The sequence below is a fragment of the Artemia franciscana genome, chromosome 11 (genome assembly GCF_032884065.1).
Source record: "Artemia franciscana chromosome 11, ASM3288406v1, whole genome shotgun sequence".
In the NCBI taxonomy this organism is placed as follows: domain Eukaryota; kingdom Metazoa; phylum Arthropoda; class Branchiopoda; order Anostraca; family Artemiidae; genus Artemia; species Artemia franciscana.
Genome location: NC_088873.1, coordinates 16333996 through 16360247, shown reverse-complemented (window position 1 = coordinate 16360247; position 26252 = coordinate 16333996). Strand labels below are relative to the sequence as shown.

The 26252-nt window shown below is 34.6% G+C and overlaps 1 protein-coding gene across 1 annotated transcript in view; it reads right to left on the bottom strand.

Annotated features, from left to right (window-relative positions):
* The window catches only part of LOC136032885 (integrator complex subunit 1-like), a gene marked incomplete in the record, with an annotated part of 111645 nt that overhangs the window by 51639 nt on the left and 33754 nt on the right, over window positions 1–26252 (bottom strand). The window contains 7 exon segments of the mRNA XM_065713316.1: window positions 4010–4169; window positions 9442–9653; window positions 14879–15050; window positions 17229–17381; window positions 21611–21801; window positions 24391–24537; window positions 26005–26252. Of these exon segments, the coding sequence (XP_065569388.1) occupies window positions 4010–4169; window positions 9442–9653; window positions 14879–15050; window positions 17229–17381; window positions 21611–21801; window positions 24391–24537; window positions 26005–26252 (1283 nt within the window).

Sequence of the window (26252 nt, the reverse complement as noted above, 5' to 3'; positions counted from 1 at the left end):
TTTTCTTCTTTTCGGCTTGAATTTAACAAGCGGTTACACTGCACGTGTTTATTATTATAAACACAGGAAAATATTATCTAAGAAAAAACTAATTGATACAAAATAATAATTCTCTTCGTTTTCCGCTACTGGTCACTTATTTAATCTTTGTTTTCTCAATTTTATACTGTTTTATCTTCTTTCTCTTGTTGTTTTGGAGGGTTTCATGGCATTCAATCGTATTCTTTCACATTTCTCTGACACTAAGGACAAGATAGACCATGAGCGTCAACCCAAAATAGGTGATATTGCTTTTACTGTTATAACGTTGTTTCATTTTTTAAGGGGGTGGGGTTTTTTAAATCTTTAGATATTTCTCCTTTTCACGTGCTTACGCATAATCTTTAGTACACTTAATTAATTTTTTTCCATAATAGTCACATTGATGTTCAAATTGAAGTTTGCTATTCTAAACACGAAACTGACATTGTCTACATATTCTAAACTACTTTTATACATCGAAGACTCCTAACTATTGACAGAAGCGTTCTCAAAAACAAATTTTTCGGACAAAACATACTTGTTTCTTTCCCTACAGTACAAATAAACACAAAATCCTTGAATTCGATTTGTCAACCATCTATATTTTAAAGCTAAAATATTATCAGAGTCACATTATAAGTGCATACTACTATTAATACCTTGGGAAAAGAGCCCGCGTTTTTATTTTACATGGAGCATTGAGATCACTCACACAGGGTTATGGGGAATCTATCTATCTATCTTCTTCCCTGTCTTTTCTATTATCTGCATTTCACTACTAAAAGATTTTTAAAGTAACACCATAGATGCACAGAGGTCAGACTCCTTGGAGGTGGAAGAGGAGATTGTCAGAATTTTTTTAGGGGGAAAGGAGGTTCTTAGGATTAATATTGTGGGCCTGGGGAATCTCCTCTACCTATCATCAGTGCTTGATCAGCATGTTGTTTAATTTGTTCAAGTTTAAGCATTTAGTATTCTATAAACGTATATATTCGACTAGGCTTAGGGAAAGGAATTGATATTTGAATTAGGCTATGGTCTCCAACCCAAAGAACACCTTATTTCAAGGGAAACAGTCGACATAAAAGGTTCTAACAATATAGACTTATTTAATGTCTATTGAGAATCTAGACTCTATAACCATGATGGGGTCTATTGAGCAACGTTTCTAATACTAAACCATTCCACTAAAACTGCTCCATTGAGGTCCGAAAACTAAAACTGAAAGCATAAATTGATTAGGATAATTCAAAAGACAATGCACGGCATTTTTCTCAAACGGATGAGCATAATCCCCCCCCCATTCCTTTCAAAAAAGATGATTCTTTATTAAATGTTAAACCCGCTTCATATTAGCTCATTTCGTTGTAAAGAGAGTCGATAAATTCGAGATTCCAAAATATGAAATGTCTCTTTTTTCTAAATTCAGAAATTGTTGAGAAATGACAGTAAAACTGAAATCAGTTCTTCAGTACCCAGTACGTGCTTCAATGGGTCCAAAGTCGGGGAAATAGCTAGCTAATTTGCCCCCCCTCCCCCCAAAAAATCGGTGCTCAAAATGTCAATGAAGTGACGTATATAATGTAATGGTAGGTGGATCTGATGGGGAACGATGGGATTATTACTTGCAAAGCCGTTTTGATAGGCAAAACATTGTTAAATAATATAGAAATCCTTTCTCGATTTGCAAAACCCTGTTTTGCAGTGAATATAAAAATCCATAAGAACAACCGGAATTATGGTGATGTGATCATGAGTTTTTAGCCGGACATCATTTTCTTCAGCAGTAAGACTTGCCAGTCAATCAGAGAATATAGTGTGGGTAGATTTAAGTGTGAAAATACCTTTTCGATTGTTGGTTCTGCATATCTTGCGCCGCAAAATAGTTCATACTCCACTGAAGATACGTGAATTATGCTACACGAAGAAGCATGTTCTATGAGACCAAAGTATCCAGAGGAGTATCTGGTTGTAGTAGATGGTTCTAACGCGTATACTTTCAATTTATTCGAGGTAAATCCTGATTATTTTTTTTCAGATGAGAATGCAGAAATCCTACTGGAGGTCTTCAGGATGCCAAAGAGCAGCGACAACCTGTCTCAGACAATACACATCGGGAGGGGGATTAATTATGGTGAAGAAAATGGCATAGCAATTTGTAATGGATGATTTGGCAAGAATAGAGGTAGATATGAGCACACCTGCTTCTCGGGGACGAGCCCCAGAGTAATTGATTATACTTTGGTAGATGTGGTGTTCGCTTCTTACGTCTTGGATTTTGAGGTTCTCTATGCGCTGGGTTCAGATTATTTTCCGATAAAACTTTCTCTCTAAATGAGTAGGCCATCTAATTTTACTTTTTTCCCCCTGTCAACTGCAAGACTCGAGTCTTAGTAGCAAGAAGGTTACCTGGTGATTGGACTGAAGAAGAAACGAAAACGCTTAAAGATCCATTTTGCTTGGAAGAAATTTCGGACAAGTTAAAGGGTTTACGTGAAACATCTTTGGACCCCAACGTAATCATTGTCTCCCTGGCACAATTTCTCAATGAAGGAGTTGGCCAGGTTCTGAAACCAATACCGTAGAAAATCGGCCCTTTTGCTGACGAGTGTTAACTTAAAAAGGTTGTTAAACTAAATAGAAAGGTTATTTAGTTTATATAAAGAAGGTAAAAAATGCTATTAGGTCAGAGCAACGACATGGGTGCCTATTAGCATTAAAATTAGCTAGAAAGCGACACAGGGCTTTACTAAAAAGAAAGAAAGTTTCACATCAAATTAAATAACAAAAAATTGTTTTCAAGCCTACAATCGACCAGCATGAAATAATTCTGGAAGTCTTTGCGTACATCACATGAATATTCAAGGGTGATCCCAGAATTTATGACTGCACATATTTTGAAAACCTGGAGAGTTATAGGGACTTCACCTATTAGCCCGTAGTGTATAGAGAATCAATTGATTTCAATGGTCAGTCAATTTCTCCGTCTCAGAGCATTCTTACCAGCTATCAGAGAAATATCAGAGAAAGCTATCAGAGATATCAGGAAAGAATTGAAGCAAAGTATCAGGAGTCACTGTAGAGGATCTTCTCCGGGTACTGATGAAATCCCCTCCACTAGGTATAAGAAATTAATTGGCCCCCTACGACCGGAACTCATAAGTTTGTTTGACACGGTCCTGATTTCGTGCAGATGACCAGCATCATGGAATACGTTTGTTTTAAAGCCGAGATGTGTTAACAATGAGAAGTTGAATCCGTTTAAAAAGGCAACATGGCCAAAACAGGTTAAAGCACCGTTGGATAATAAACTGGCTTTTTATGGGCATGGAATGAGGATTAAGGTGCCCAGTGTAAACCTGATCATTTCCTTGGTATGTTGGATCACGCCTTTGGGACCAGAAGATTAAGCTTTGACATACTTGTGTTTAGAATTCAGGTACACTTAAGATTTTACAAGCAGATTAAAGAGGTTTATGAAGAGGAGTTTTACTCGAGACTGACCCTACCTTGGAGGGCACTTAGGTATTGATTGCAGGTGCATGAAAATTTTGTGCCACTGTGTTAGAAACACTGGGATTCATAGTGCGATGGTAGCCCATGAGATAAGTGTCCTTGCCCTCCTTTTGGGTAGAATGGGGATGATCTAGAACATTTTATGAGTAATTGCCTAAGTTTGGAGAATTTAAGGAAGTTTTTTTTTCGTGGGGATGCACCATTACCCCCCCAGTAATTTTGAGACTTGTTTTAGGTACCTAATTATTGCAGTAGAAAGTCTTAGAGGCCGTGCTTTAGAAGTTTGTTAAAACAAACTGGCTTCACTATGAAGTAAAAGGCTACAAACATTCCTCGGTCAAGCAACAATTCGATTGGTTTGAAAGAAAACTGCAAATAATTTTATTTTCTCTCCTCTCCTGAATACTTTACAGAATATAAACTAAAGCCTGCTGAACTACCAAAGTTGACTGGCTAATAATAAAAATCCAACCTGAATCGCCGGAACCTCTGTATCTTCACCAAAAAGAAAGGAACGTAGGTATAAAATCAAATTTTTGTGCTGGTCGAGAAAAAATGATGATTCAGCTGCCGACGTAATTTGCTGACATTCATGCAGCAAAAATTCACAGAGACATTGAACGGGCAACAAGCTGAAACGGAAAAATCACTTAAAAAGGACACTATTTCTCCATTTATTTTCTTATTTTATTAATGATTAATTAGTGCCTAGGGTTATAATGAACAATAAAATCTAACATCTGGCAGCAAAATTGATAATGACTGCGCCGCCATTTATTGCAGTTTCAAATAATTAAAACCAACTATTCTGAACAATTTCTGCGTGATTAGTTACACCAGCTGGACAAAACTTCTACAAGGGGTTTTTAAGGCATAGATATATCCTTTTCAAGCAATGAAAGCTGCAATGAATGTGAGAACTACATACAACCAGATTTAATTATCTTACGTTACACTGAGTCTAGGTTCAATTGTTAGTGACAGTCCATCAATAAAAAATTAGAAAAAAAACTATATGGTTCACTTGCCAAAATTTGGTTTAAGCCACCAGCTTCGATAAGAAAAAAATTATGATTCATCCGATGGTTCCAATTGTTCTCTCTGGTGATTTTAACAAAAAAAATTGTTTTTTTTTTCCAAGAAGTTTTGATAACTCTGAAAGGATCCAAATATGACCTAATTTTCTGTTAAAAGTTGAATTTTGTAGAGCCCATTTTCTAAGATTTTTTTTTATTGGTCCATAATTAGCATCTTTAAACCATCTTGGATGAGAAAGACAGGGACGTAGGGACTGAAATTTTGGTCAGACCTATGTATTGATTTTCCACGGTCCTGGTGGCGCAGTAGTGCTGCCTAAGAAAAGAGTGGAGTTGACTGTATGTATTGTTTATTCAATTTATTAAATTTTCACCTATTTGAGAGGTTGTCATTGAAACTTCGGCAGGGTTTCTATTCAATTGGAAGTTGAAAGTTCTAGTACCCATTGGATAAGTTACAAGCGATTGAAAGGCAACCAAATCCCCTTCTATGTTTGTTTTTACTCCCATCTCCCCAAGGACATACGATCAAAATTGGGAGATTTTGTTCAGCATGGTTGAAAGAACCAATTACTATGCCTCTAGGGATGTCATAGCGCCCGCAGCCTATAGAGCAAGGAATTTCCCATTTTTTACATATGAGATTTGGCATTGGGAAAGGGGACACTAACCTTCTTAATTTAAAAGCGATAATAGCTACAATAATTTGTACGGTAATAAGAATTAACTGTGAGGCATGAAAATCCAGCGACGATAGCATGTAGTTTTAAGTGGTATTTTTTCTTATTGCAGTAGATGAGCAGAGAAGATTGTTACTTCGGTATAACTTTCATCATTCCTTTCATACAATTACACAAAATGGAAATTTGATCACTACGGACGTTCGTTCCTTGTCATACCTACTCTAGCAACTAATGAAGACCTAGCGTTACTACTTCAGAGTAACGAAAAGCCTTCATTGACAGATTCTAGTGGCAGATTCGAGAACAATGAAGACGGTAGTATATTGATGGACCTGTCGAAAATGACTGGTACTTTGATCCAGATTCAGATATCTTTCAATGAAAAATGGACTAAAATAAACTGGAGTAAGAAGGTTGGAACACGCTCTAAAAGGGGCCACAGGTTTCTGCCGAGAATCCCGGATTTTTGGGCAATTTTTTCGGAGGTTATGGAAATTCATTGTGGCAACACACTGGTGCTAAAATTGAACCCTTGAAATACCCGTATTGAAACTTGAGAGCCGGTATTTTATGACTGATCCCCTCCCTCCATCCTGAAATGACTAATCAGGAATCAAACTCATTGACTCATTCATTCGCTCCTAATCACATTCACTCACTCGCTCCTAATCTCAATGGTAGTGTCCATCCAAACACTAAATCAATCATTCTTAAACAACTGAAGAAATTTATAACACTTGAAAGTGCATTCAAACTCCATAGCTTCATGTAATACAAGCTCACCCCTAAAATCTGCAACAATGAGACAAAAAACTTACCCTAGGAAACTTTTGAAAATCATTTAGATCGTTTTTTTTATCAACACCTCTTGAAGATTATTCAAAATAGTCAGGTTAGAAAATTTTTTTTAAATGTAAACCTGAAAAAGTTTCCCAATTTTCCCAACCTATCAATTATCCCAATGTCATGAGCCATACGCTGCCACAATATAATATATGTAGGTGAACTCGTGAGAAGTCCAGCATCCTTAAAACCATTTGAGGGATGAAATGTTTCAGTTTCGACAGCATTGCAACAGTATCCAAAAATTAAGCATGAGATATAAACTCTCAGTCGCAGTTGCCATCTTATTCTACATGCTGTCAGCTACGCTAGGCAAAACAATATTGGAATATGCACCCATAAGTGTTATTCAATATCCTTTAGATGCAAGTATTCAAATCATTAATATACATTTCAACATCAAAGGGCCAAACAAAGAGCCAAGGCCACTCCACACCTTAAATTCATGTAAATGGACTCAACGGTTCTATGATCAACACACTATTTTTATCACTCAAATGAGATGAAAGCTCCATTACTCACAAAAATCAAAAATTTTCCTTCACAGATTTGAAAAGGACTTAAAACATTCTTAGTTTACTCGCAATATAGAAACACTTACGCCTTAGTCTAAATTCTAGATTAACACGTAGAATCTGAGCTAATTTCCTATATCAATTTCCAAACTTGTCATCAACACTATAACACCTTCCAGAGATACAAATGGCTCATTAGCAAAGTCTGGGTATGTATATTGATAAATCTGTTTAGCTGTGTAAGAAAGTTGTATATATCTGAAAAAGACTGTTTAACTTTACTTGCTCGATTCATTTGTCTGCAACAAATGTCCAGACCAAAGATGGTCATATTGCAGTGTTCAGTTGCAGATCATATTGGGGAGACAGAGGCACCTCGGGTGATGTGGTCTTTGTTAACATCAAGTGCGCATTTTAAAAACAGATTTTAATTTTCACCAAAGCTAGTTGGTACAACCGATTCTGAGTCCTTGCACAAATGAAACAAAGTTGAAGCAACATGGTCCATGCAGCTCAAGGTGAAAGGATTACGAATTTTACAAAAAGCCCATTTAAAAATGGTTTGTTCTATATTCCTTTTCTTAATTCTTTATATGCTCCCCTATATTGACCTCCCCTTTCAAGCAACTAAGGCAAAAGCAGGCAACAGTTGCATTCTACTAAGTCCTGAACTGGGTGAATTAAGCTTTTTATGAAATGCATTTAAAACTAATATTAAGGGTACACGAAGGATTTTTTTTAGCATTTACCTCGAATCTTTCCTCACTCTAATTATTTAAAAACTTTACAGGTTTAAAACCTTACAAAGTGGGAAATGAGCTTTTGTTTGTAATATGGCTCAAGTCCAGAAAACTACCTTGAAAGATACTATAGCCCAAGAAAAACAATTTCAAAACTCTGCTTGAAAGCAAAATCTTCAAATGGAAGATAGACCTTTAATTACAAAAGTGTATTTACAGGATCTTTCAAGCCTGAGAATTAGGGTAGGAGCAGAGGTGGGTATTTGAAAACACTATTCTGGATCCTGATTTGGGCTGCAAAATAGTTCGTAGGCGTTTTACTTGCCTATCACAACAAGGTTCTTAGAAATAATTCTGTTCTTTATTCTTAACTGAATCAATACATTGTTTGTCACCTATCCTGGTTTACTTTATCACAATTTCTCCCCATAGTCCATTTACCTAACCAAATACAATCTAAAATTTCTTTGACAGATATCCAGTATCTCGATGAAATAGAACTCCTCTTAACCTTAAAAATGCTGTCTAGCAGCACCATACTAGCTCAAAATATTGTTGAGCAAGGTAAATGAAACTTTCTGAAATGCATATGGATACCAAATTAAGGCTTAGGAACCGACTTTCATCAAGCTTGAGAAATTTTAGTGCTTGTCAATAGGATTTTGATTATTCATTTTAATTTTAGGATCTATTTATTATTTTACAGAAGAATCTGTTATCTTTATGTGCGACGAGATTATTCATTTTGGTTTCTGTTTGTTCTAGGTTTCATTTATTTGTTGATAGTAATGTGTGGCTCAATCTTCATGATGGTTCTTGAACCAAGCTCTTGATTCAACAGCTGATGTTATCTTGCATCAACGAACAAATCAATGAACATAAAGGAAAGGATAATGGCATAATTTAAGTCCAATGGCAAAACATTTGCTGCCGTTTTATGCCACAAAATATGAACTTTTGCCCAAACAGGGTCAAAATGCCAATAATGGAGATTCTGAGAAAACCAATCGATTTCTATAGTCTGAGACCTTAAACAAGAACTTTTGACTCTACCGTCTTCAAAAACCATAATAAAATTGTATTTTGTGCTTTTGCCTTTTTGTGCCGCACAACATCAATTTTAAAAACACAAGAGGGTCCAAATGCCGGGGAATACAAATTACAAGATAACTAATCAATTTTTTTTCATGCTCCAACCCCAAACTTGAAAAGTTTAGATGCTTTTTTTCAGGGGTGATTGTACCGAAATAATCGTCCCAGAAGATCGGGAGAGTGTGCATTCAAACGGAAACTAAAAGTTCTAGTCCCTTTCTAACTCACAAAAAAGATTGGAGAGAAAATGGACCCCCTCCCACGCCTGATTTTTCCCCGAAATCATCTGATCCAAATTCTGAGATAACCGTTTCGTTCAGAATGGTTGAAAGATCAATTAATTATGTCTTTAGGTCTAAAATAAAGCCAGTACCATCTGTTATGCATACGAATATAGAGGGGAGGGAAAGATAGGGGGTGAGTGATGATTTTTTGTTAGGTAAAACGTTTGCGAAATTACAGATAGTTTCTTAGGAAGGATAGTATATACCTATGTAAGTATATAAGTATACTTATTTTTATTAAAAGTGATTTTAATTCAACTATTTTTCCAATTTATTCAAGGTATTCAAAAATGTTAGATCATAATGGTAACATTATCTTAAATTGCATTTGAAGTGTTGGTCATGGCTTGTTGCATCATTCCTTGATAGTTTCGATTTAACACAATTAGCCACTCCCGAGATATTGTAAATATATCCCTTTAACAACCTGGAGTGTATGTGTAAATAAACCTCAATCCAAGGAAGTAACAACTAAACGGATTAGCTACCTTTCAGGTCAAGTTGAAACTTGCTACTGAAAAAATTATATCACTTTGATACATAATCGGAGAAACTTAAAGCACATGAAGCACATCGAAAAACAGCACGTAACTCAGATTATTAACTGGTTGTTGTAACAACACGCAAAATCTGCAATAGCCGCGTAACAGCTAATATTATTACTAAAATAGTAAATCAAATAAGACCTTTTGACATAAGATAATTTTTACCTTAAAGCTCCTTCGTTAGTTCTAATAAGATTTGAAAGCCAAGCAAATGATTGCACAGAGCTTTGTCTTCGCAAGATATCTAACAGGAAGTCAGGTTTTCTGCTCCGGGACAATAGGGAGCCAAGTTGAAAAGTGGAATTCAGCTGGCTGAGCTGATCCAGAAATGCTGACCCAGGCTTCCTATAGCGGCCAGTTGGATCAAATGTAATCAACTAAAAGATAAGTACGTACTATTTACTAGTATGCTGAATATTCTAAAGATATTATCTAGAATACTGTCATTTTAAGAGAATCGAGCATTGTTTCAGAAAGCAAAGAGCATGTGATACTTTCCCGAATATGAGTTTTCGCACCCTCATTCCTTGGTTTACACTGCTGCGTTTTTTTCGAAAAAACTACAGCTTTTGAACGATCCGTCAAGTTTCATCCATTATTGCTGCAGGTTTATGTGCCATAACAGTTTAGCGCCTCTGGCCAAATATGAAAACACATCTGTAATTTTGAACTGACATCTTTTTTGAAACTTATAATGCAAATAACTGAGAAACTAGTCAAATCAATCGAAAGTCGTCCATTAACATATGATAAAAGACATAAGAACCAATCAAAGAAACATTTAATTCTCAAGGCCTGGGGAATGAACATTCCTTATTTCCAAGGAAATGAACATAGGAGAAGAGAATTATATTATTAGTTAGGTACAGCTAGCCTAGGCTAATACAGGCTGGTCTCTTAAATTTTTCTTGGCTTCTAGAGCTTGATTTAGCCTATGCTTTGTAAGCATCCCATACTAGTTTTTCGCACTTCAACGGCTGCAATGAACCGTTTTTGGTATGAATGTTTTTGCGATTTACCAGCATCCGTTATCTGTCAGCAGTTTACCCTAAAAAAGAAACAAAACAACAACAACAACAAAAAACACATCAGTGTGAACCATTGGTAAGAGCCTCCAATTAGATGTAACTTCAGAGGTGAGATTGGTTGATGAAAGGTAGATGGGACTTCCACAGTCTCAACTCATCCTAATCTAGGGCGTTGAGCCCCTTAACCATCTCATTGACTTTTTGGCAATACTATTACTGGCAAACAGTCTCTGTAGCATAAGTACAGGTTGAAATTTAGCTAAACCTTTCTGTGTGAATTGTTCATTTAATAACATCTACTCGCAAGCTCAAACAGCTGAATTTGCGTTCTCGTCAGATAGATATAAAGATTAAAAATAACATGGTGAATAACTCCATAAAAGCAACTTTTCAGGATAGACATATGAATACTAACTGAGAATGGACTACTTCATTCATAAAGAATAGATCAAAGATGTAATGACCTTTTGTTTATATTAGAATGAACTACGATCCCTTAAGCCATTTTTGAAGACCCTCCCCCCCGTGAGCGGCTTAAAAATCTTAGAAATTCGGGAAGAAACATTAATATAAAGAATGGATTGTGAAGAAAATTCTATGCACTAGAAACAATTATAATTTGCACTTTAAACTTACTACAAAACAACAAATTTAAAAATCAGGTATATTGGTACACAATACAACATTTGATACGATTATACGAAGACTGACGACAAAAATATCCATACACTAAAAAAATGGTTTCTGCATGTAGCTACATAATGTCGTGTAGGTATCATGGTCGTGTCGATAGCTGAGAGTAATTTAAAAAATTTGCATCATAATTTGAAATTCTCCATACTCTTGGCTGAAGCCATTGAATTTCTGTTTTTTTTATTTTTGATTTTCGAATAATACTAAAGTGCTTTCAGAGATTAAAATTAAATATTATTATTGTTGATATTGCGCCTGATAAGGCCAATAAGCTAGTTTATGGATCAGACTATCATTCCTGTATTTTGTTGAATGGCTCTGCGATTACTGAAATTATATTTATTTTTTTTCTCAAATTTTTGAATGTGTTTAAATTTCATGTTCATATTTACTAACATCAAGGCTTATGAAAGAATATTCACCGACTTATAAATTAGACTTTTATTTTCTGCGTAGTAGTTGCGTAGAATTTACCTTACTAAGGAACTATCACGACTCAGTTTATTTAAGCTGCTAGATTGAAAATCGTTGTAAGGGAACTAGTCTGTTCATATGCAGCCTTGAAGTTGATGAAAGAATCTGTCCAATCGAGCTTCACACACAAAATTGCCAAAATATTTAAATACGAACTTAGGTTTTGTGAGACAAAATAACAAAACCCAAGGCTTTAACGAGGAAATTCCAACGAATAGTTGTAGGGGCAGGTCCAACCACATTACTGCTGGAACTAACAACAACTTCCTGCAGCAACACATCACCTGAGGTCAACGCAACTGCAAATGCTCCTCCTTCACCTAAATCTGTTCAAGGCATGACTCTTCACCCCTTCCCAAGAGGTTGCAATTTCCTTCAAATCCTGCCTTACGATCGCTTCTTATCCCATTCAGGGACAACGTACTTTTCTTTTGGTCCTAGAAGGATGACCCAAAAGATCAATCTTTGATAATTTCTTCAACATTCTTTTTGGCAATTCTTTGACAATTTCTTCAATTTCGGCAACATCATTCAACCGTAAAACGCATCCTAGCTACATCAATCTTTCTAGCGTAAACACACTATCTATGTCATCCCACTCCTTTTGGTCTCACATAATTTTTGTCGCCTTTATTTGTAATAAGAGATTGTTACATTAATATTAGTTTCTTTGAAACTACCAGGGTGCAGCTCTGGTTGTAACTATGTACTCACAATAACGCTCTGTCTGCACGATAAAGGGTAACAAGCTCAGTGACTGCTGTCCACAGAAGGAAAGTGCAGCACTTAAAGCAGTGATATGCTGATAGTACTTTTTAGTGCCCCTATTTATTCTTTTCTTTTCTTTCCTTTAAAAAAAACGCTAATTTCGTATTGGAAGATTCCCTTTTTCCCCCTTCGCTTTATTCTATTAAGTAGTTTTCGCTATATGGTGGAAGATCATTACATACAGATATACATACTAGAAGAGAAAAGTCTACCTGAGGGTAAAAATGGTTGTTTTTCCCAGAAAAACAAAAGTGTTTGGTTTTGTTGTGTTGCGAGAGCAACACTTTGGTTTTGTCGTGTTTTTTTTTGTTCCTAGCACCCTGATGTCAGCTTATCTTATTCCTAGAAAGTGGTAAGGGTCTAACCTCTGCGGCTATTACGGGAAGTGGGGACGTTAGCCCGAATTGATGGAAAGCTTCGTAGAACTCTTGCCTTGGGCGAAAAATCTATTGTTTCTACCCATTTCTGTTCGTGATTTCAGCTGAGTTTATCATTCGCTTTTTTGCACTTGGGATTGCGGTAGAGATATGGTATCAGATGTGCCTCTTAAACTTTAAAAGTTCTCTCATTGCTAAAGAAATTGGAGTTTATCCTTTGCTCCTTTCTAAGTGATGACGTTAGAAACTTGGCCTACGGCAAAAAAGTCAACTTTTGAACAAAGACAGATAGATTTTTTTTTTCGACAGCAGTCGATGGCTCTTGATGAGCTGATCAAAGTATATGTCATCCTTGTTTTGGTAGAAAAATTCATTCATGAGATATACCAGTTTGAAAGTTTAAAGGGGTTGACAACATCAGTAGTAAGGTAAACACTGAAACCAAAAATAGGCCGATACCAATTGTGAGACATATAGGGGAGTTTCGAGCAACAGTCGGCTGTTAGCTAATAATCATCTTCGGCAATGAGGTGTTCGCAGCTTTTGCTAGTTGGTGTACCTGTTATTTCTTTCCGGTGTACTTGATGGTAAGACGGATTTGGTTCCAGTGGTAAGACATGCAGGGGACTTGTAAGTAATAATCGGCTGTTAGGCTATAACCATCTTCAGCGATGAGGGGTTTTCAAGTTTTGCTAGTTGTAATGAGGGGTTTGCAACTTTGGAAGTTGGTGTACCTAGTATTTATTTTAAGATCCTTACAGATTAACAACTTCAGCGTTTAATCGAAACGAGGAAACAAAGCCAGTGTTGCTCTCGCGGCACTTTACTCGGCGAAGCCGAACAAAGGTTGCCGCAACACCTCACGTTGCCTATGCAACGTAAATCTTATTTCAAGTAGAAAATAGAACAGCAGGCAATTATCACTACTATTTTTACATTCACATGTTGGATATGGCATGGTTTTTGCAAACCATGCAAGAGCGTTTCAACAAAAACCCGAAGAGCTCTCTCCTGCTTCTAAAATACGTCCTGTCTTGACTCCAGGTTTTCAATCATTGCTGTATACTGGTTGCCAATAAGACATCTCAGCGATTTCCCAAGAATGGCTGAGGGTATTAAGTTGAAACTTACAGTGCTACTTCTATCTCCTTCTGTTCTTACAATTTATCTAATTCAAAAGAGCCAAAGCGTATCCAGGTTGTAAAAGAGCATACATAGTTTTTTTGCGAATGGTGTTATGTTTTGTTTTCCAGGTCAACTAGAGGAGGTACAAAACTAAATTAAACAATGCTATATTTTTCAAAATTTTCAAAGGATGTAGATTGTTAAAAATTGTCGAGAAAGTCTCTACAACATACGTATAGGAAGCCAAACTACGGATTGTTACAGAAAAGGAAAAGAAAAAAATCCACGAAAAAGACTATATCAATAAAATTTCTTATAAAATTTCTTTCTACGATTTTGATTATTCTACAATTTATATGCAAAAAGTTGCAGACTGTAATGTCAATTTTTTTAAGAGGACGAAACTTGTAACGTTCTGACACCCAGCAATTGACGTAGTGACCACTCAGACAATACAGTGCCCTTTGTCTGTAAAATACGTCTTGTCTTGACTCCAGGTTTTCAATCATTGCTGTATAAGCACTATACTCTTTTTTTTATAATCATAGGCCGCCAGAGCTTTTTTTTACAAGTTTGTCCGAACTCACCGTAAGACTCATAAAAAGTGGAGAAAGGAGACAAAAACTTTAACACGATCAAAAATGTCAAATCACTTATTTTGGATACATTCCCTCTTTGAATAGCCAGCTTAGCCTGCTAAAACTATCACTACAATCAACTCGAACCGTGAATGCTTTGAAAAGTTGAGGATGGTATGGCATATATTTTTAAGAAAAAAAATATTTATGGACAGCTTCAGGAGCTCCTATAAGTGACCATACATAAAAAATGGCGGCAAAAATGCAGTTCGATCCTTCCGTCGAAGGCTGGAATTGAAAGGTTGAGACAATTATATTGAATTTTTCAATCTGCATAAGAAAAGATTGGGAAAGGAATAGTTTACTTAGCTTAATAGGCCACAGATGGCTTGGTATACAATGCAACGAGGTATCAGAAGCAGTAGTAATAGTATTCCTTCCATGGAGCCCATTATATATTTAGGGGATAGGATACACGATGATTAACGTTAAGGTACAGCTTATTTATAACCCAATTAAGAAAAATGGATTATTTTCTTTACTGAAAAGTAGTAATTACCTGAAATAGGAGTCTGCTATTATTTTCAGTAATGCTTTCCTTGGTACTGGCCGCAGCTAGATGACCTTCAAACTCTAATATTGTTGTCTTTTCTATGCTTGATATTTGCACTTCTTTGAGGTGAACCTCTTCAGACGACTCCAGAGACGTTGGAGGAGGCCACTGGAAATTGCTAGAATATAAAGCCAAAGTTTCATCATACTACGTTGGTAATTTTATTATATTACAAGGTAAGCTCCATAGTCAAGTAATAATGTAAAAATAAAAATCAAATCAAATTTCGACAGCTGAACATACGGTGAACAAGAAATTACTACATGCTAATTTCAGCAACTACCTTTTTTTGAAGAAAATAGGACTGCCTTCTTTGAACGCGCCCATAGAAAGTATTAAAGCATTTTGGCTATTAAATCCATATCGGGTTAAAGGAGGAATGGCACATAATTATTCTAAAGGCCCCCCTTTCCAAAATAGCGGAATTATGGCCTAAAATACAATTTTTTCATGCGTTGAATCGCTTTAGTAAAACAAAAACTGCTATAGACCTCTTTCAGAAATATCTGCATTATTATGTTCAAAGACACCAGTAAATATAAACATAACGATATAAATATTACCAGGAACTATATACACAGAAACATCCAAAAACACATATATCGTTCACCGTTTTTTGTTTTGTTTTTGTTTTGTTTTTTTGTGCCATCTGCAGAAAAACATTCATACGAAAACCCAAACGCATTAAACCTTAGACCCAAAAGGCCATTTTAAACCAGTGTCTCAGATTCGGGTATTCAAATATTAAGAGTGGTGTTAAGGTTAATCTTAAGGTAGTCTTAAGATAAGAAAATAGTAAAAAAATCCAAGCATAGTGCAACTGCTCAACTATTTTCTATAAGCCCATCTCACCTCCCAATCAAAATCAGAAAGTTTTGAATAGCAAATTTAGGAAACTAATTACCTTGTCACAGTTTATCGCACCTAAAACAAAGGGGCTAGAATTTTTCACTCTTATTTTTTGTATATCTTACGTTTTGGGATCGATCTACTATGTAATTAAATAAAAAACAAGTTTTCTTAACTGAAAGGAGGAAGCAGCCCTTTTCATATACGGAGTAATTTTTGTTCGTTTTAAGTTTTAATTTCACTTCTTACTTTCAGTTAAAAAAAAACTTGTTTTTTTTTTTTATTTAATTTCTGAACGTTTTGAATTAATGCATGTTTTGATTTTGGCTCTCCGCACATGAATAATTAAATCGAAATTTGCATATTATTTTTTTTTTGGCTAAATGGCTTTCTCGCAGTTTTGATCGGACGATTTTGAGAAAAAAGAAGCGGGGGAGGAGGCCTAGTTGCCCTCCAATTTTTTGGTTACTTAAAAAGGCAACTAGAACTTTCAATTTTTTACGAACGTTTTTATTAGTAAAAATATACATAACTTAAGAATTAACTTACGTAGCGAACTTCTATATTCGTATGTTTTTCTTGCGTATATGAGGGGGTTCGCTCCCTCGTCAATACCTCGCTCCTTACACTAGAGCTTAAATTTTGTCCTAATTCCTTAAGAATGACCCCTGAATCACAAAGGCCGTAGAATAAATAGTTGAAATTACTAAAAATACTTTAGCGTAAAGAGCGCGGTATTAGGAGGAGGTGAACCCCTCATATGCGTAATAATTTCTGATTTTTTTAAGTTTTAATGCTGCTCCTTACTTTCAGTTGGAAAACTTTTTCATATTTTTTTTCATTGTTTTTTTTTATAATACTAGAAGACTGAGAAAATTTAGAATCTAGAATCAGAGAAAATTTTGAATTTAGAAATTTCTACTTAAAAATTTAGAATCAGCAATAAGCCTACTGAAAATGTTCATCATATGTTATCAGCATTTCCATGTCACAATTAAGAGAATTTCCGCAATTAAACTTCCTTAGTTTTTTTTTGGTTTTTCTTAGTTAATCTTTTGATTGGAAAGTAATATTTCAACAAGATGCACAGAGATAAGTCAGTTTTTAAATAAACTGATGGATGAATATTAAAATGAATCAGAAAAAAGTCAACTGAATCCACAATGTGTATTCTTTAAATTGAACCAAATTTCTATTGTTTCAAAAATTTTTGGAAAGCTGATCTAACATGTTCACATATATTCCTTTTTATCCCATTTCTTGAAATACTAAAAAGTCAAGTTTTCTACAAATTTCATTGAAGAAGGTCAAATAATTCGTTAAAAATCAGGAAATCTCAGAAATTTGAAGAGGTTAAACTGAGACTTCCAACCAAAATCCTGATGGAGGGTGTTACTTTGTGCATAAGCGACATGGGCTGATACAGAAACAACAACACAAGACTCACTGCGTAATGCACATTTCCATGAGCAATCTCAGGATAGGATACTGATCCCATGCTATTGCTCCAAGAGTCGATGGATTTTGACAGACCAGAAGAATGAGAATGCTCCAAGCTTTCCAGTAAAGTGTGGTAATAGCCAGTCGGGGAGGTTCATACCTAAAATTAATGGGGTCATTAAAAAGATAAAGATAACTAGATTATATACTTGTTACTAGATTACTATATACTATATACTAGTTTCTAGATAACTAGATTAAATAACCAGATTAACAACTAGATAAAGAAAACTAGATAATAGATAACATTAAAGATAACTAGATCTCCAAGAAATAAAAGTACAGTCAGACTAGGAGTTCAATTGTCAATTAAATCTTTTTAAGGAAATCTGTTGAATTTCCCTCCCCCCTCCCGAAACTTCATATCACTCGTAAAAGCGTAGCAAAAAATGAATATTATGCTTTTTTAAAAGTTTTTTTTTTGTAGCCTCAGCCCTCCCGAACAAAAATCTTGAATACACTCTTGCCTATAACCATCGGTGAAATGGAGGAAAAACTAAATAAAGCCCATAAAATCAGCCCAAGTTATCAACCATGGTCACCAAAATCTAATTATTAGATTATTAGTATGGGATTGGTCAAACAAGCCTGGTTATCATCATCCCATGGTTGAATTTTTTCGGGATATTTCTCCTTAGTTTTATAGAGTCCCCTTGTGAAACCCCAAAATTAAAGAGTGAATCAAGTACACAGACTGTAAACTCTCTAAAAAACAAACTCTCTAAAAAGTAAGATTTCAAAACGATTCTATTATTACATAGTGCATCATTTTGGCTTCAGAATGGCTGAAATATTTAAATGGCTCATGTTGGTTAAGTATTGTTTTAAAAATAATTCATATTAGCTCAGTAGCGGATATTTACTTTTCAATATATAAATTATCTATTTATATCGTGGTTACATTTTTTCGTCTTTTTTGCCATGTTTTCAAATTTGTGTTATTTTTGTGTTTTCTGTTAGCCAGCACAAGTTGGTTACGTCATCAGAAAAAAGATAAAATTTATTCTTTGGAACCTTTTTAAACATGAATATATAGGTTGATGCACAAATACATCCATACATCCAGCCGCGGGGGAATGGGGGGGAGGAGGTGAATTTTCTTTAACTTAAGTTTAGCATTACCTACTTTCATGGACTCCCAAAGTCGAAAAGAAGCAATACCAGCTCTAATAATCCAAAAAAAAGCGTTGATATATAGCAAGCTCGCAGTGTTTTTAAACGGTCTCTTGTTACAATACCAAATACATAATCAAAACTTAAAAAAAAATCTTGTAATATTTAGTAAATTTCTCCTGGACTTAGATTATGCTGATGATTTAAGCATACTAGACGAAAGTATTGGCAAAATAAATGAGCTTTTAGAGGTTTTACGAGTTTAGAATGCTAAAATAGGTTTGAAAATTAATGTTAAGAAGATCAAGTCACTAAGGTTAGGAAGAAGTAAAGATGAAAAGGTAACGTTGATAGTGAAAAGATTGATCAGGTGGGCAGCTTCACTTAACTTGGTAGTATTATTAGTAAAGACAGTGGGAGCAGTGAAGATGTTAAAAGTAGAATAGCCAAGGCTCAGGGTGTTTTTTCACAGTAAAAAAAAAAGTTTGAAAGAATAGGAAGATAAGTCTGCAAGCCAAGATTAGAATAATGGAAGCTACAGTGATGAGACAGGTCAAATATGGCTTTGAAGCATGTGCGCTCCAAAAAGCGGATGAAGATTTGCTAGATGTTTTCCAGAGAACTTACCTACAGATTGTTTTGGGTATCCGACTAACTGACCATAATTCAAACAGTAGGCTGTACAAAAAATGTGGTACAATCCTACTTTCTAGGGCTATAATGAAAGAAAAGTGGAGAAGGCAAGGACACGTTCTGTGGATGAAGGATGACGGATGACGGTAGCCGAAGATTGTCCTTTTCAGCAGACCACCTAGGGCTAAACGGAAAACAGGTCATCTTCGTCTAGGGTGGGAGGATGTGATAAAGAAAGATTTAAAGGAAATGGGAACTTCCTGGGAGGGTGTAGAGAGGGAGGCTTTGAATAGATTGAGATGGAGAAGGAGCATGCGTAGCTATGCTGGCCTCAGGCGGCTTGGTGCTGCGGCGAGTGGCGAGTTATTAGTAGTAGTAGTAGTAAGACGATAGGCGAATGGATAGGAAGAGGTGCTACTTCTCAACTCAAAGGAACTTTTTATTTGTGCCTCTTAGTGTATGTATTTCCAAAACGTGTTTTTAAATGCTTGATTACCATGGGCTAGAATTTTTTCTTTACTTGGTGGCCTCTACGGGGGCAAAAAATAGAAAAACATTTTCCTGAAAGAGTGATTACACAACTTCAATCTTTCCTTAAATAGTCCAAATGATTTCTTGGATCAAATATAAAACCATAATTAGAAGTACTATGTTTAGCAGAAAAAAAATGCCTAGAAACACATTCCATAAAGTTTTGCTAGAAAGAAGAAAAAACACTAAAGTGCAACTTTCCCTCACAAATAATGGCATCACATTCACCCTATGATATGAACCAAAACCAAAAATAGTATATATCAATTTAATTTTCAAACTGCACTACAGACACACAAAATCAACACAAACTTCCTGACAAATTCACTAAGTTTCCTTCTCTTTTACTCTTTTTTTTAAACCAATGCTACTGTTAAAAAAAAAATTTAACATTGGACACTACCTCTACCACTGCTAAAATCATCTACCACTCCTTAAATTTTCTGTAGCATGAAATAAAGAGAAGAGACCTGACTGAGAAACAATTCCATTTACGAAGAAGGTCAACTCTTTAGTCAAAGGTTTTAATTATATTATGGGAGACGGCTGACAATGGCCCGAGTTCCTGTGAGGTTAGATTGAAGCTAAAGAAGAGGAAAAATACAGTTTAAGATTCGGGCTTGAAATTGAAGAGGTTAGTTCGCTTTAGCTAGTTAAATTTTATTCCGCTGAAACTATTTAGGGAAGTTTATCTTGCAGAACTACCCATGCTTACGTCAAATGGGTTAACAGGAGGAATTCATATTACACTTAAGAGTGTAAATTTAGGTATCTGAGTACCCCAAAAATAGAGACTTTTGGCATGGATAAGAAGGCAACATATTAGTTAATTAGTAGTTAGTTAACAAACTAATGTTTAAAAAGTTTTCATTGTTAAATGGCAAAGTTTTAAGGAGTAACTGTGATCTTAATATTAAAATATTGGAATTAACCAATATTAATAAAACTAATATTCAAATATCAATATTTGAAAATTTAAATATTTATTTGAAAATTGTCAAATATTAAAACCAAATATTTAAATAATGTTAATAATGTTAAAATACTAATTTTAAAATAGAAACATTTCTTCGTAATAATCCATAACATTTATATTTTGATATGAAATATTTGATTTTGAAAAAAAGCTTTGTACTCTTAAAATGAAATATTAAATTTATAATATAAAAGTCTAATATATCATACTGCTACTACTACTACTACTACTACAGAGATTTATAACTGAGATATTTCAAGAATATGTTTTGGGCTGAAAGCCAAAAAATAAAGGTTTTGTGAATTCAGGGTGCTAGAATAGGCTCAAAAATTAATGTTAAGAAGACTAAGTCACTAAGGCTAGTAATAAGTGAAGATGAAAAGATGACGTTAAGTAATAAAAAAATTGATCGGGTGGGCAACTTCACGTTCCATTGTAGTATTATTAGTAAAGACGGTGGGAGCAGTAAAAACGTTAAAAGTAGAATAGCTAAGGCTCTGGGTGTTTTTTCACGATTAAAAAAAGTTTGGAAGAGTAGGAAGATAAGTCTGCAAACCAAGATTAGAATATTGGAAGGTACAGTAATGACAGTGGTCAAATATGGCTCTAAAACGTAGGCGCTCCGAAAAGCGGATGAAGATTTACTAGATTTTTTCTAGAGAAATTGCCTACGGATTGTTCTGGGTCACTGATCGTATCTCAAACAGTAGACTGTACGAAAAGTGTGGTTCAATATCGCTTTCTAGGACTATAATGAAAGAAATATTGAGATGGTTAGGGCACTTTCTGCGGATGAAGGATGCCAAAGATTTTCCTTTCCAGCCAACTGTCAAGGGCTAAACGGAAAGCAGGTCTTCCTCCTCTGGGGTAGGAGGGTGTCATAAAGAAAGAATTTAAAGGAAACGGGAACTTCTTGGGAGAGTTTGAAGAGGGATGCTTTGAATAGATTGGGATGGAGGAGCGTGTGTAGCTGTGTTAGCCTCAGGCCACTTGGTGCTGCGGTGAGTTGTTTGTAGCAGTAGTAGTTGTTGTTATACTTTGCCTACTACTGTATAAATACCCGATTTTGTGCTTACCCGATAGGTAGAGGTATGTTTTCAGGGTGCTTATAGAGCGTTAAATCCAAAACAAGGTCAATTATGTTGCTATATTGATCATCAAAATTCAAAACATATCGCTCATCTCGACGCTGGCTTTCAAGGAGTAAAGCTCGCTTCACAAGTTGATCAACTATATCCAATGCATCAGCTGAACTCAATGGATGGTCCTGTAAAATAGATATTGATCATCTTATTAGTAATAAAAGCAATAAGAGATAAAAAAAAATACCAAATTTTTTTGGATTAGTAAAAATATCCATACATCGCCGTTCGTAGGGGAGTAGCTAAAAAAAGATTTCATATTCTGCAGAGCTCATCACAGTCAACTTCGTAGCGTTGACTTATGTCTTTTTGCGAATTCATGTGGAACAGATGGCTGTATAAACTCGAGAGGGGGATAGTCCAACTAGAGCCCTTTTTGAGAGTTGAAGGTGTTTAAGAGGGTAGCCAGCATCATCAGCCCTTTTTCTGCCTCCCCATGGCATTGGACCAAAATTTTGAGTTAGTCATTTCACTCATAATGTTCAAAGAATGAAAAAAGAGTCTCCTCAAAAGAAAATTTAAGCCACGCAGCTCCATGAGCAAGGACTTCAGTCACACAAATGCTCTACTTTAGCCATAAGGGCATAATAAGCATAATTACGTGCTTTTTCAAACTAGCTTATGTTCTGAATACTAACCTAGCCTTCCTATTTAATAATCAACAAAAAGAGCTTGAAACAAAAGAACTGGTCCATAATGAAAATTTCAATTTGTATCCAAATAAACTTGAAAATCCGAGAATTAATCCGTGACTTAAAAAATAACCGTGACTTAAAAAGTCACGGATAGATTGAAAGTCACTTGTTTTTATTTATAGTCCCAGAACACAGACAATTTGCACCAACAACAATGCTACTATTTTGTTTTTAAAATATGCATTGGTAGAAAATTTGAAGTGATAACCGGAAAATCACAAAGGTATTCAGTTTGATAAAGACACTTTCAGGGCAGGAAGTGGGAGGGCAATGATTAAAATATGGGTAAAATTACTAAGTTATATGAAAATATAATGCATCGTACGAATTTTCAAGGCACAGTCTTTCTTAGAATTGTAACTTTTAAACCCATATTTTCCTGTGTCACAAATCGATCAACTTTCTTTCTTATCAAAAAATTAGAAGAAGTAGCTTTTCACTAAGAATAATACTACTAATATGTTAGTAATTACATATATTGGATACATATGTTAAAGGAGTCAATAATAAATGAGGAATTATATTTTTGTATAGAAAATGAAAGAAAGTATTTGAAGAAAATAGTTCCAACTGTTGAGATGAACAAGGTAAATATATTATGTGCCCAGAAGCAAGTCAAATCCAAATGGCCAGAGTAGCTCAAACTCCAGAACTGCGGATTTTGAAAAAAAAAAGTGAGATAAAATTTTTGTTTGACGTCGATAACAAATGGACAACATTTTTAGCTTTACGCGAAAAGTAATGCCTATATTTCCAAACGAAGAGTTAAAAATGCATTTTCAGTAAATGTCATGTTCAAGTAAAAATTGCTTTTGATGGGTCACGTCAAACTAAGCACATGTTAAACGTTACAATTAGCTAAGATAGAAAAGACAAGATTCTCTGTTTTCAATTCCGCATAATAATAATAATAAAAAAAAAACATAATAATAATCTCACTTGCGTATAGACTCAGCCGACGCTTTTTTACTTTGGATTTGTAGTTAAGTTTTTCATATAGGATAAGAATCCATACAGGTGAACGAATATGAATCTCGTTAAACATGTATTATATCTAACAGACACATGCATGCAAAAACTTCCATGGGCGCAAATTCTCTCCAGAATATTCAAATTTATACGGTTTGATGATAATTTATTTACATTTTTTAAATTTTCATTTCATTTATGAGCTTGGGAGGAGGGTTTGGGTCTGACGATCTTGAGCTTCATTTGGCTTTTTCCCAAAACCTATATTTTGAAATGTGACATAACGTTGGTATTTATTTATTTGAATTATATTGGAGGCATTTCTTTTTTCTTACCACTTGACCAGTCCCTCATACATGTAATTATAAATAGAACCATCAACCCACGACATATGCAAAAAAGGCTATTCATAGAAAAAAGTAACAAACCTATGTGAACACATCTTAAATTTAACAGAACAATTAATAAAAAACAGGGATCTATCACTAAAAAATGGAAGAAAGTAGCTAGAAATGCAGTTTTCTGTTCATCTGTCTCAACAAACTGTGAATATCCTCTTTGAAAACTCATATTTTTCAAATGTGTAAATCGTAAAATATGCGCATGCAATGAGAATGTACATTTTATTTAGGAAGAAGCTTCACAATTTGTAAATTCTTTTATAGTTAAAATGAAATTCAACTGCAATTGGAAATCAAATACAAACGAAATTACTTTTATGCTTAAACAAAAAACCGATTGAAAATGAATTTAAATCAAATTGTCTCAAACACCACCTTTTCCTCGAGATAGTGCTATAGTACACATAAGAACGTGTGGCACAATCTACCCAAAATGAGATTATCTGATTTGTGCTGGTCTTCAAGTGCCATACTGTTATCTCTTCTGCCAGCCTTTTTATTCATTTGTTTATATAGATAAAAAGTGGCTTCAAAGTTTGTTCTTTCTGTCTTTGTAACACAACACCGACTACCAAGCTCTCTGTTGACCTGTAATGTCGTATAGCTCTTTGTGACTGTTCTTGTAAACTAGAAAACACGGACATATTACCTTTGAAAGTGCACACTTGAGAACACGAACTAATGTGTCTTCGCTTGGGGGTATCTCTGATGCTATTCTTAATAGCACTGTCCTTTCTGTTTCGTTTGTCCACATGTCTTTTAAGCAATATTGGTCAACTTTGTCCAAAAACAGTACCTAAAAAGAAGAGCGAAATCATCGTCACCAAATTTGTCGGTCGAATCATTATTTTTAGATTGAGCATATCTGACACTTCTTCAAATAAACGTGTACAACAAATGACCCCTAGACAATTTTAACGTCTGTACATAGTTGCATATAAGTCTTTGCTCCATAGGAGGTAAAAAAAAGGCTGATAATAATTGAGGGACAAGAGGCTTCCATGATTCTGGTTCAAATACTACTGTCACAATTGTAGATATTAAAATGATACCAACTTATTCGGCTACTAACAACAGCTTTTTCAAGTAAATTTTTATTTAAATTAAAAAAAAAAACATTTAAAAGTTAGTTTAGACAGACGAGTGTCTGATAGCTTGGTCGTTCTATACGACAGCACATCAAACTAAGCAAAAACTTTGCTCAATTGTACTTTCAAGTAGCCAGTTTTAAGCGTCTATCAATTACATTATGCTTTCTAAATCAGAAAAAGAGCATTTAAATAGTATAAAAGATGTCCCCACTAGATAAAAAAAAATTGAATAAGTATACTGAAAAAAAAAAATATCACCAGCAAAAATCTTAGGCAGAAAAGCTTAAAACTAAAATAAAATAATAAAAAGTCCGAACTACTTTGTCTACATTTTCAGAAAAGACAAATATTTAACTTTTTAAAACGGCTTAAAAACCTAAAACGAGTAGAAATATAGTGATATAATGAGCAAATTTAAAACGAACATAATTTTTTTATGAAGGGCTAAGTAAAACCTACAACAAATTCCTTTACCAGTCTAATCAATTCAAATTTACTAGAAAATTTTTAAACAAGAACTGTTAACGATTGCTAAAACAAGTAGTACTTGTAATGAGCAATCAAGCAAACCTTTCAACAAACAGAACTTACCATGATCCGAGTGGTGGTGCAAACCCCAAAAAAACACATACTAATAAAAGCTGGTATATTTCAGCTTCGCGTCCCGAAGTATCAACGGAAAAATGGAAAACCGATAAAACAGGATTCAGAACTTGTATTGAATATAAAGCCAGTGAACCTAGGCCACTAGGCTACATTTGGGTTTTTTACACACACCCTTTAAAAAGAAGTTATCATAATGCTTATATATACATATATATATATATATATATATATATATATATATATATATATATATATATATATATATATATATATATACATATATATATATATATATATATATATATATATATATATATATATATATATATATATATATATATATATATATATATCGTAGAGACAACATGTGAAAATACTCAATGTCAGGTTTACTGGTGTATCTATCTGAAATCTCGTATGTTTCACATCTCTTAATATCTCCAAACGTCATATAATTTATACAAATTTTTCATAATTATGTGGCTATGCATAAAAATAATTTAAAGTTTAGTTTTACTCAATGATACAACACATGTTCTTAAATTATAAAGCTAGAAAGGCCTCACCTTATGCAGGAACTGACAGAAGTCTTGTGGTCCTACTTTGAAGATCTTTGTACTTTTTTCGGACAGCCACTGCATAGATATTTGTTGAATATTGGAACCAATTCGAAAGAAACCAGATAACGCTTCGCCATCAGTCTCAATTGGGGACATGAACTCTTCCTTTGCAGAAGATGATATGGATAAGAAAACGGCTAAGCTTATTAACTCAGCAACAGACAGAAAATATCTTTCTTTGTTGTCAGTCGGCA